The 13,219-nt window shown below is 45.3% G+C and overlaps 1 protein-coding gene across 4 annotated transcripts in view; it reads left to right on the forward strand.

The window, feature by feature from the left end:
• UNC13D (unc-13 homolog D) overlaps window positions 1–13,219 on the forward strand; it is a 697,875-nt gene that overhangs the window by 325,765 nt on the left and 358,891 nt on the right. For all 4 annotated transcript variants that reach the window (XM_085616967.1, XM_085616965.1, XM_085616968.1 and 1 more), the window contains exon 16: window positions 4,326–4,416. In XM_085616967.1, the coding sequence (XP_085473093.1) occupies window positions 4,326–4,416 (91 nt within the window). The remainder of the gene's footprint in view (window positions 1–4,325; window positions 4,417–13,219) is intronic.

Raw genomic sequence — 13,219 nt, forward strand, 5'->3', positions numbered from 1 at the left:
CCGTCAGCCCTTTCGCTCTCCCCAGTACTGTCCATCCAAGGCAGGCATTATCTTCGATCCTCCACCACTCCAGCCATGCTGACCAGTGAGGAGGAGCGGACTATTGACGATGCTGTTGCCAGACCTTTGTGGATCACCTCTACCTGGCTGCTGCTGCTCACTGAGAAATCAGAGCTGCACAGCTGAGGCAGGTCAACCTTTCTCGCAGGTGTTGCTGCTATCTTCTTCCAAGGGCCATGCTTCCTGCCCAAACGAAGAAATTATTTGTTTAAAGTAACGATCTCCTGATGGCTACTCTGTCTAATTGCAAAATACTCACCTTGTATATGTCAGAATATTCCCTAGGCATCAGACTGGATCCAGAAATATTAAAAGCAGTGCTCCTGCTTCCCAGCAGTTGGCATTGTGTAGTAGTCCTGGTCACCAGCAGGTGGCTTCACGCCGGTGTCTTTTTGCTCTGGAAGTGACAAGCAGAGCTGCATATAAGCTCCAACCATATGTGCTGACATCAGTTGCTTTCTAGGCTGTCCGTGCCCTAAGAAGCAAATTGGCATGACCAATGTCATAGCCAGTCCTTGCTCAAATAGCGCCCTGGGTGTAGAGAAATTTGGAACCCTCACTGCTGCTGGTGAATTAAATGATGCAGCAGGGGAGCTATTTTGTGTTCACAGGTATTCAGCGGGGCATTATATTAAATCATTGACTGGCCTCTGAACACAAACCCCTCCACTGAGCTAGCTTGATTCTTTCACAGCTTAGCTCCATCACACTGGTACAAGTTGTTGGTGTGGTGGATAGGATTGTTTTTGCCCTGCAACAGGGGCTGAGAGGGAAATGGGAGGGGAAGGAAGAGGGCTAAAGGGGTGTAAAATTACACATGTGGCTAGTAAAACAAAATTATTACAAGCAGTTTAATCGAAACATTGGAGCTAGGTGAGAGGCACACTGCTGTCAGCAGGACCACAATGCAGACACCTGTGTGCTCCTTTCTGAAGATTGTTGCCCCGGGCCTGGGCCCAGCTCGCCCATGCCAAAAGCTGGCCTGTAGCAGTGTGAAGATCTCTAAATTTGGGACCTATTGACAGAACTGGGAGGTGGGATGGTCAATAAGGAATTTGCAGTTAGAATATCTTTAAGGAAACAGGCTTTTTGCAGGCCCCCACCCCCTCACTTTTTGCCCAAACCAGCAAGTTGGTAACCCCTTTGAGGAATCACTACAAAGGCACCCCCGTCTACCACACAGCAACCAGAGCATATTTGAGCATCTTTTCTTCCTGTACCCTCAGCATCAGGACTCCATTAAAGTCTATGGTGGTTGTTCGGTGAAGTTTGGAACTGGACCGGAAGACTGTCCAGTGGCCAGGTAGCTGTCCAAATCTACCCCATTAGCCCCCCAGATCTTCTCCCTGTCGGATGTGTTCACCCAAGCTGGGTCGTCGTAGCCAACCTAACTTTTACAAATGTTTCAAATGTTTACAAACTTTAAATTGACCATTGCTTGTTTGCAGTTGAATTCCAAAGTGATAAAACCTTTAAAAATCTGAATCTCCGGCACCCTCCCGTGTATTTGCTCATCAAGGTCTCTAATAATTCCTAAAAATATAATCTATTTTTATAGATTGGTGTTGGGTTTCTTTTGTGTTGAGTGGCTTTCTTAAATGCTTTACACTAAGTTATTTTGTGCAAGTATTGCTGCTCGAAGCCATAGCTACCCTGGGTTGAGCTTAAGGTTTTTCAAACGAGCCTGACTGGACTCAAGACATGCTACACAGCCATACCGTATAATACACCTAAATCCTCGGTGTCCACCAGAAAGATCATTAGGGAAGGTAAGTAACTTGTTCTTCTCATGGATACTTCTGACTCCAGATTCTTCACCTTGTGAATGGTTACCATAGTGGTACCTCCCGAGGTGGTGAGTCTGTGAACTGGTTCATATAAAAAAGCAGGACAGAGTGGGCAAAGTGCCCTTCTCGATTGACCTGACTGCCATGGTAGTAGTGGTTCGTGAACGTACTTACGATGCCTATAAAGCCGCCTGACAAATGTCCAGGGCAGTCACTCCACGTGCTAATGCAGCGGTAGCAGCTTTTGCCCTGATGGAATGAGCTCGCAAGGTTTCTGGGGACTATTTCTTTGCCAGAGAACAGTCCATCGAGAGATGATCTGTTTAGCACTACCTTGTCTTTTTTTGTTAATGAAAGCCCTACAAAGAGCTGATCATTCACTTGATGTTCCTTGGCACAATTGATATTAAAACTTGGTGCACTTTTAGGGTCCAAATGATGGAGTCTTTCTTAATCCTTTGAAGGATGAGATGGAGCAAATACCTGAAGGGTGATAGCCTGCCTGGCAGGAAATAAAGAGATCACTTTTGGAAGATAGGAATCTGGGATCCTCGAGCAACTTATCTGGGAAGAAGGTGGCTTAAGATGGGTTGATACAGAGTCTGCAACTTGCTCACGCGTCTAGCTCATGTTATGGCAAAGAGAATGGCTGTCTTCTAAGTCAGAAGTCTCATTCCAAGGTGGAGCCCACTTTGTCACTGAAAAGGCAAGAGGTGTCAAATGGCATGTACATTAAAGATGCCTAGACATTCCAGAGGAAGTCCATAGGACTCAAACAGGCATGGCGCGGAAGAGCCACACTGCGGCCAATTGTGCATTCAAACAGTTGTCACTAGTCCAGAGCGAATGACCAATTTTACTTCCTCGCCACCATCTTGAATAGCCTGGGTAAGGGACGCCAGAGGTTGTCCGGAACAGCAGGTAAAACTTGTGCAACAGAGACCCAGAGAGCATGAGAATAGTTGCCCAGGAGATAGCTGGCATTCACAGATCTCTAGGCCAGGCTTGAGAGTGAGAAAAGCCTCTTTTCAAATGTTTAAATTCTCTTCGATTTCAGATGAGGCAGAGTAGTAGGGAATGCAGTACGATTAGTTTTGCTGGTAGAAACCTGAACCACCGACTCTCTGGTGTTCAGTGTTGAGTATGAAAGATAAGAGCACCAGGAGCAGGGTAATGGCTACGAGTAACTTGTTTGCTAAAAGAGTGTATATTAGGGCCTCATTAATAGCCAATAGTGGCTCTGTGGGAGCCTGACCAGGTTACAAAACGTCCGTCAGTAAATTAGTCTCAACTTCCATGGTTGGTAGTGTAAGTACAGAGCTTCTATCAACCTTCGCATAACAGCAGTGAATGAGGCGCTTTCCTCCATGTCAGGACCTGAGGACACACAAGACCAGTGTCTTGGGAAGTGTTCAGCCCACTAGCATCCTGAAGCTCTTCATACCAGTTTTCCACATCATATTAAGGAATGTAGTCATCCCCTTCATCCTAGTTATCATGATCTGATTCCATGCCTAAGATCTAGTGTAAGGTCTGGACCCTACCATGTATTAAGGGCAAGGTTTCTCAGTCCAAAGGGTTGCCCAGTAGCTGCGTGCTGGTCGGCTCTGGACTTGACTTCAGTTGAGGACATGGTGGATTTAGTTCAGATTTGGATAGCACTTTGGGTCATACATCTTCATCCAGTATTGGCGTTTGATGTGATGAGAACCGGCGCACAGAATTGGGTCAGAACTGAAGCAGTGCTGAACCTGATGTGGGTCTAAAGGATACAATGGTGCAGAAGGTGGACCTACCGGCAGAAGTCTGTGTGGAGGCCCCTGCCGATCTTGGTGCCTGAAGATGCGCTAGAGAGACACATTAAAATGCCAGACACATTAAAATGCCAGATGTATGCAGTGTGGTATTCCTGAAGGCCTCTACTTGCTTTAGTGCTGACAACGGACATTTTCCATTGCACACTGGTAGAATTTCTTGAAATAATCCGAACAAAAGACCAAATAGAAGCTCTGGATCTGCAGAGCCACATGCTTAACCCCCTAGAGTACAGGGGTACAGCTTTTAAGTTTCCAGAACCAGTCGGACGCCTGTGGAATAGTCACAAGGTGAGGACTCTGCAGACAGATGTATCTATCAGAAGGGTAGTCCTATCCTTGTGTCATACTCACCCACCTGGGATGGGCACAGATGTGGCTAGTTTTCAAAATAAATGGTCCAGAGGCTAGTTGGAAGCCAGCTAAACCATTTTGTATTGTAAAGCATGCACATTATTCAGTGTAGAGTTTGCTAGTTTTCCTTGTTATTTTTTGCACTTTTGTTTTTCTTTGATGCTTTTTCACGTTGAAAGTTTGCTCAACTTACATTTTATATTTTGCTCAATTTTCTGTTTGGAGTTTCCACCTTTTTACTATACACCTTATACATATTTTATTAGTGTGCACCCCATTAAATAAGGTTTTGTCATATTTTTGACTGCAGGGTACTTGTCCAGATGTGTAAAATGAAACCATATGCAGAACTTTGCCCACAAATGCCATCCCTGCAACAAAAAGTCATAGAGGCTATCCAGGTAAAGTTTAAGAAGACTCAGGTCTGTGCCATGGTTTGTGATGGAACTATGCTCATTCTGTGTCTGCCTTCAAGTACTACAACTCAACAGAAACTCCATGCATATTTATATAGTGAGATCTGAATTCTTTATTTATGCTGTAATATGTTAGCTAAGTATAGGTTTGAATATTAATGCTTATTTTTAGGTCAGCAATGTGTTACTGCTCAGTATTTTCATAACCATTCAAGTATAGCTATTGAAACTGTGGACATCCGCTAATTATGAAAAATTACTTTGTTTTATCCAAAATGTCTATTTATATGTATTGCTAGATGGCTGGGTATTCATATTGTAATTTTAAAGGCTTTGTGTAAACTTATTCTACAATACCATAATTTTCTTTATGTTCACACTGAGATACTAAAAAGCTGTGTGCCTATTCTGTTAATCAGAAGTCATTGTTTTTGTGCTCTGTCGTACCAGACTTCTATGTGTGTTAAATCATTATAATGTGAGATTACATTGTGACACCTGAAATATTTGTGTGTTTATGCTTTAAGCGGCCATACATCCAGACTCACAGAAACAAAGTATTTTTTTCAGAATATAATGGATGTGGAAATTAAATGAAAACAGAGGATTATTTCCCTTTTGGTCATAGCCATACTACTTTTGATGGATATTTCTAACTGCAGTATCCGCACCCTAAGAATATTGCCAGGCGCTAGACTGGATGTAGAGAATTTTTTCAGCAATGCTCACACGTGCTGATAGCAGTGGCGTAACGAAACTTGAGGGGGCCCCCCTGCAAAACACATGGAGGGGGCCCCCCCGGCGGCTCGGCCCACCACCTACCACTTTGCCCCACCACCCAAAAATCTGGCATATTTTGATTCGAAACCGCCAACATTTAAATGAAATGCCTCTATATTGTCTTTCTCAAAGTTCCAATGCGAAAGTGGGAAAACCTCTTCACATATGGGCTACACCATTTGTAACAATAGATTATTTAACTGAGGCAGCAATCGGATCAATGCCAAGGAGCGATCCTATTGTCTCAGGAACTGCAGCAATCAGTACAATGCCAAGGAGCGATCCTATTGTCTCAGGAATGGCAGCAATCTGAACAATGCCAAAGAGTAGTCTTATTGTTCAGGAACTGCCTATGGCTGAAGAATAACTACGACTTGACTGACAATCAGTGGTGGCTGGTGACATTTGAAAGTGGTGAGGCGTAAATATTCTATGGGAGAGCGCTGTGTCGTGCGAGCGGAGCGAGCGAGCCTGAACAATTAAAGGGGGTTCGGGGGAGGTTGAAAAAAGAGTGGGTAAATGGTGCATTTTCAAGCACATTTGAGAAGCCAGAAGGTTAATAAAGCAATGGTGAAAGTGCAGTTATTACATTAATAAAGGGATATCATATAACAACAACATGGTAGCTGCTTATTCAGTATAACCACAGAGCTTCGTAACAGACTTCAAGATACAATGCTGAGAACCTCACAGATTTTTTTTATTTAAACTGAAAACAACTAAACCGGTCACAAACTAGCAGCAATCAAGAAGAAATGTTATGATTAACGTATTGTTCACTTTCTGTAGACAAAATCTAGAGAAGTAGTCACTCTGCACTTCAAAAAGTGTTAATGTTTATATAGCGGGAACGCGACCCGGAAGTATTAGCGCGGCTGGCTTTACATGAGTGCGCCAGTCAGTACACACGGAGGACACAATCGGTATCAGTCAATACACGATTTAACCCTTTCGATGCCCATGACGGAGCGGTTCCGTCATGCGCATCGGTCGCGCTGTGCGGATGACGGAACCGCTCCGTCACGGCCCCGCCGGCGCAATGAACCTTCAGCACGGCGCGGTAATCCACGCCATGCTGAAGGGGTTAAGGCCCACGCATTACAGACAAGTGCAAGCAACACCATAAATACCACTGCATGTAGAATAAAAACAAACCATATCAGCAAGTACCTAATGACAATCTATACAAACTGTAGTTGGTAAACAAAAGAAAAGTGCAAATACTTTCAAAGTGCACAATAAAGCAATCGCCAGTCTGGCAAACAAAAATCAAACACGTTTAGTAAAAAAATTAACTTCTTGCATCAACGTGAAAATACATTCAAAGTACATGATAAAAACAAGTCCAGCAGTATGCAAAAATGAAGCCAGGTTAGTCACACAATTCCCTGTTTGGTGTGTGCATAAAGGCACATATATTTCAAAGCAACTGGTAAACAATAACAACTACAGCACAGTACAATAATTAAACCAGTTTAAACTAACAATTCCCTTTTTGAAGGCTCAAATATTTCAAAGTGACTAGCAAAACAGTAACAAGTACAGCAGGCAGCAGCATACAAAAATCAAACCACTTTAGTCAACCAATGACCTTTTGGTTTGTACTTGTGCATGAAGGTGCAAATCTTTCAAAGTGACTGGTAAAACAATAACAAGTACAGCAAGCAGCATACATAAATCAAACCTATTTAGTTAAACTAATTCCCCTTTTGTTTGTGCACCACCACAGAAACACTTATGCAGAGTTTAAACATTCTCCACCTTTGCTACAATTTATTTTTTTTGCTAGACTTTATACACAAAATGTCTTTTCCATGGACCTAGATGTGCCAGCCCACAGGGTAATTAGGACCATCATATTCGCAGATGGCACCAGGAACATCTTAAGCAGTGTTTTCCAAACTTTTTAGACAAGCAGCTCCCTTGACTTATAGGCCCTTGACTGTGGCTCCCCATTACGTTACGTTTTTTTGGCGGATGGGGAGGGTGTATGCCTGGACTTGAATGTACTTCCATTTTTCTCCTTGAAAATAATTAGTATTATAATCATAGATGTCATCCTACTAGTCCTGTGTCTGAAAGGGAGGGTAGGTTAGATAGATTGATGGATTTGTACTCGGTATGGGAATTACAAATATTTTGTTTGATCCTTTACATGTGTTTTTCTGTTGGATTCGGTGAGTCTGACATTGGTTTTTGAAATATCCTTCGAACAGCCTGTGATAGCTGCTGTGGTGCTATCCACGACTCTGTCTGGACAATCAAATGCCACAGGAAAAGTTGGATGGCAAGGTGGGAACTCCAGACTGAGATTTATCTAGGCGCGGAGATACCGGGAAGAGGCATGTACAGTGCTCGTCATCTCATGCATCAGTGCACACTGTTGCTTTCAGGCAAACCGTGTTAGACAATGAGAACTATGTCAAGTACAGTTAGCTCCTGAAGCCCCACAGCCTAAACAGCGTCGCTTTCAAGGTGAAGATAACTTATCCCCGGATGCTCAAAAATCAAAACATGCGAAGCCTGGGGGTTATGGGCACATTGCAAGGAACAACATGTGCCTAATCATGGCAAGTATTTCAAAGTGCTCTTGCACAGGCTACATAGAGAACTGTGCAGGCATGCATCCAGTAGCGATTACCCCACCAGCACCAGCGTTGTCTGTGTGTTGGGTGAAGCGTGCATTGAGTGTCTGGGTAGGTAAGTGCTGGGTCATGTAGCAAGTAGTTGGGGGGTAAAGGGTGGCTGCGCACATACGTTGATTCAGCGTGTGGCCCGTTTGTAAAGGGTCTCATATAAGCAGGGCTTTAAGTAGGATTAAAAAAACTGGAGGGTCTCTGAAAGGGTCGTGGCTGATGTAATTAAGGGCTTGGCTTAAAAGCACATAAACTGAAAGTCTATGCTTAGCGCGCCGCCCCTCTGGTTTTTTGCTTCTTCCGTCATTCCATCCAGATATATAATGCAGCAAGTAACATTACACTTACAGCAAGCCAGTACTATTGGCTTTGTCAATGGTTGTTAGTTGCATAAGATAAATCAGCAACAACCATGCCTTCGTAGTATAGCATATTGAGAATACTTCAGTTCTGAAATGGTAGGGCTGTGAAAGAACTATAACGAGTCTCTGTGAAGTTACATTAAAGGCAGTGAGGGTGGTACTGCTGCAGAGGTAAGATGTATTTTGTTCATGGTGAGTGCAAAAAGGGAGACCCCGTTAGGGACCCGTCTTGGCACCTGCATATAAGAACTGCCAGTGCTATGCACCGGCAAGACCTGGCCCACTTAAAGCCCTGCGTATAAATCCCCATTATGTTCTGTTTGTAAGCCGAGGAACATAGTCTCCTTCTCAGTTAAATTACTCTACCAAATAGGTCTCCTGTTCAAGAATGGGAACAGAGACACGTTTGGCCCAGAGTGTTGCTCTTCGGGCAAAGATAAAGTAAAGTGTGTCTGGAATACCTGCACGCCCCGATTGTTCCGAAGCAGAGATGCAAGGAAATAGGCATGTCTATCCTTTAAGCGTTACAGCGCAACTATAAGGCAGAGGGGCATTGCTGCTGAAAACTGCGTAGTTCCACACTGTCCAACATGCGTGAGTGTGAGTAGCTGAGAGTGTCACTGATGAATGGCTCCATCAGTGTTAGGTCATGTGCCTTCTTTCAGGCACAACAACAGGGAATAGAGGGGCATGGGGTGCATATACATACAGACACGTGGGGCACAAAGAGATGCTTCTTGATTGAATGAGGGGGGGGGCTTAGCGAAAAATATGGCCTGTGTCCTTCGTCACTGGTTTTCACGTATGGCAAACTGGAGTATCCGTTATAATATGGAGGCATCGCTTCTCGGTTCCGGTATAAAGGTACATACAAGCGATCTTGTGCCTGGAACAATGCTACAGTCTTGGTACTTAGGATTGAATGTACTTTCGACCATTCAAATCTGTAATTAAAATATAGAGTTATATAATTGCATGTTACCTTTTTCAGCTCCATATCTATCGGAGTCACCATAGTGAACCTTCGTGCCTTTTAACTCAAAGAACGATAGCTCCCATCGGACATACAACTGCCTACTGCGTACCTCTACTGCGACATGCATGCAACGTGATGTCTTACGCATAGCTGCCAAGGTTTAAAATTGCTATGTGTGACATTTTCATAACTTCAGTGTAATTATGAGTGACATTTCAATGACTATGAGTGACACTTTCGCGCGAGCAAAATGAATCAATAAAGACGGGGGAAATATATAAAGATCTGAAATTATACCCATTTGATCAACAAGAAAATCCAAGAAAATTGCAGCAAAGCACCAGAAATCATTGCCAGCCTATGGTCCCCTACCTGCCAGCAATCAATCAGGAGAACATCAGGACTCTAGGGCCTCCCTCTGTCTATGTAACGTGGGACCCCGGCCTAACAGGAAGGATGGGTGAACCTTCAACATGAACAAGACAAGTTACACAGGGATCCAGGTATCTCAGTTGCCTGTCACACAGTGTCAGTCAGCTGACTTGCAGGCAGACAGGCTGAGCACCATTTTCCATTATCCTCACAGGCTGGAGCCGGCGCAATAATCTTCCATACAACATAGCCGAAATTGTAAGAAACCTATTAAAATTACCCCCATGTAGTTTTGGGAAACAAATCGCGAACTTAAGGTGGCCAGAATGTAAACACACACGCTTGTAACAGCCTGGGCCTCTACCGGCAGCCACGCCTGCAGCCATGCCAATGCAGAACTTCTGAGTGAGTTTAACACGTCATGACCGGACTGGCACCCCACTGGCTGCAGGCAGCTGCTGATCACGGCCTGCCATATGGCAAGTAAAGGAACATATAATGTGCCCGAGCCATGAAAAAAAGGCAGAAATGCAAACGGGCTACGCTTCATCAGGCAAGGAACCATGTTTGTTATCTTAGTAACAAAGTGTAGTGGCTCAGCAAACCCGATTTTTCAAATTCAAATGTTAGCACCCATTTGTCAGAATTATTCTCTGCACTGTGACTCCAGACAAGCTGTCTTAGCTTGTTTTCTATAGCCAGATATGGGTGTTGTGCGCAGAGAATTGTACTTGCCAGGCTGAACAGCTGACTGTGTCCCAGTCTTATAGTATTGGTCTTTCACAGGCACAAGGCCGGAGTGTTACACAGGGGTCTTCACAACACGTGATTTCACTCCACTGACTCGGTCTCTGTCACTTGAAAAAAATAGCAGAAATGCAAACAGTAGCCCCCCTTCCCCTCGAAATTTGACTCTAGTTGTGCCTGTGGTGCAGAGTAACGTGCACAGTAGTCCCTCGGTACACACTAGTGACTGATTTGATGCAATAGTTTTTTACGAGCTGCAGGTGGTGAGAAATGTCTAAAATAAACTGCCTCCATTCTTAAGTCATTGAAACAACTACATTTGTTTTCACATTTATGACTCAATTAATTCCAACAAACGACATTTTAAACAGATCTGCATGCAAACATATGGCGATTGCTTTTCAGGAATATGTATTTCTAGATATTTACCAACGCGTTAGCTCACACACGACGTACACAAGGGCACCGTTGCAGTGCTGGGAGGCGCTTACAACAGGGGCCGTCTTCGAACAGCCTCTTCCATGCATGCGCACCATTTAATTTATGAAGTGCCTCTAAGGTCCAGCCGGGCATAGGCATGCGTGCGTGCGCACCATTTAATTTTATTATAAGAGGCCGGGTGGCGGGCATGCGCACCATAACCATTTAATTCATAATGAAGAGCAGAAGAGGCTTGCTGAGTGAGGCAGCCCCTGGCGCGTGGGGGCCCCCTCTTCTGCCTCGGACAGACTCACTCACCTGACCTGAGGGCTGGCCTGCAGCTCCAGACTCGGAGGCAGGCGCGAGCGGGCAGCACAAAAGGCAGGGCAAAGAACCTAGCCAGGCAGCAGGGGCTAGTAATAATTTAAATAATGGGCCGGTGACGATCCTTTTCAGTCTCTGGTGTTAGGCATAGCATGGCTGGGTCCTGGATGCCTCGCTCACCTCAGGCTCACAAGTCTCACGCGCACTTTTAATTGCGGACGCTCCGCAATGCGCATGTCTGACAACAAATTCAAATGGCATTGGTTAGTTATCAGCCCCTGTCCCACCCTGAAGACCTCGCAGACAACTGCGCGCCGCGAGCATGCGCACCCCCACCCACCACAATTTAATGAATTAATAAATATCCTCAGTCAGAGGCCCAGCCATTTAGTGTATGTGTGTGACCTTGAGCAAATCACTTCATTGCCCCGCCCGTTCACTATTTGCACATCACGCAGGATGACGCGTGTAGAGTTGGCGCGTAACACAAACACCTTTTTCTCAATACAATATTATCAAAAGAAAGGCACGGTTATATTGCAGGTTGTCTTGTCGCCACCCTTAGTCACTGGACAAGTCGCTATGGCACTAAATGCTCAGAGGCCCAGCCGGGGCCCCCGCTTGCGTGCGCAACTACGAACATTTAATTAATTAAGAGCGCGAGCCCCTCTGTGGCTTGCTGAGTAGTGTGAGGGGGCCCCTGGAGTGCGGGGCCCACCGTGGCGTGTGCGCGCACCATTTCATCAAGAGGCCGCCTGCCGGGCATTTAATTCATGAAGAGGCTTCCTGAGTGTGAGGGGGCCCCTGGAGCGCGGGGCCCCCCGAGGCGTGCATGCGCACCATTTTATTAAGAGGCCGCCAGCCAGCCATTTAATTAAAGAAGAGGCTTGCCAGGTGACTGCGAGGGGGCCCCTGGAGCGTGGGGGCCCCCCCGCACTGCGGGGGCTGCGGGGGCCTTTGTTACGCCCCTGGCTGATAGGTGTCCACATGTGGCTCCTCGTTGCTTCCTTTCCGCTCCGGAAGTTACAGAATGAGTCCACTTTTAAGTGCTGCCCTTGTGTGCCGACGTCATTTCCTTTCTTTCCACGATCTTCGATGCAGATCTGGCTCTTCATTCCCAACTTTATCAGTTTTTTGACGACTTTAAAAAAAATTACAAACAGATATCCTGGGATGATGTTTCCCCCAAAAACAACTGGATTCAAGTGCGCCATGACTGCAGAAAGAAAATACTATTCCTGGACCTTCCCAACGTGTGTCTTTGGTGCTTGGCCTCTGGTTACGGCTCAGAATGCACCTGAAGGCTATGCTGGAGAGCACTCTACATCAACAAACAAAACAAGTGGTAGAAAAATAGATCCCATTCCCGCTTCTTGACACTAGGCCATTAACAATCCCATTAAAAAAGTCTCTCCAATGCGAATTCCCGTTCCTGCTCAAAGTCTTCTGGTAAGTCGAAGTTAAAGATATGCAATAAGCGCAAGGCTAAGCAGGGCTGAACCCCATCCCCAACAAACTAAGGGTCATACCCCTCAAGCATCTTCTGACTATGATTGGGTCCTGAAATGGGTCCTATTGCGCCCCTAATTCCCCAGGCTTTTTAATGACCCTCATCAAATTTCTGACTTCAAGTAGGCCATGCAGCAGTTTTTTCAGACAATTCCGGTCCCCTCTAGTGCACCTTCTGGCCCCATTGAGATGCAAGTGTCTCCAGTTGGACTTTTCCTGCCAGGTCCTCCCTCAGCACAAATGACTGTGGGAATCGAGCACTGGTCCATTCTGATGCTGGTTCATTTTCCATGCTAGCCCCAGGGACCACACCAGTTCTTTACGTTCTAGCGTGAATTCTTACTCCAGCAGCCCAGGCCCTGATCTCAATGCCAATATTGCACCCTGAGCCATCATCAACTTGCTCCAGGCTTAGGTTGAACTATGCAACCACAATCCTCCACCTCTGTTATGACGCCAGTACTATCGGAGGCTGGAAGCCTTATTTAGATCCGACTCTGACATGGCTCCGTGTGCACAAAATGTTTTCCATGACACTGATTATGACAAGGAAATGGAGGCCCTTCTCTTTCTTCACTATACTAATTAAGACTCACTGTACTAGAGTTACAAATTGCCCGTGAGCTAGTTACTTCACAAGAGACTGAGCTAGACTCGCCACC

Source organism: Triturus cristatus, chromosome 7, assembly GCF_964204655.1.
Source record: "Triturus cristatus chromosome 7, aTriCri1.1, whole genome shotgun sequence".
NCBI lineage: Eukaryota > Metazoa > Chordata > Amphibia > Caudata > Salamandridae > Triturus > Triturus cristatus.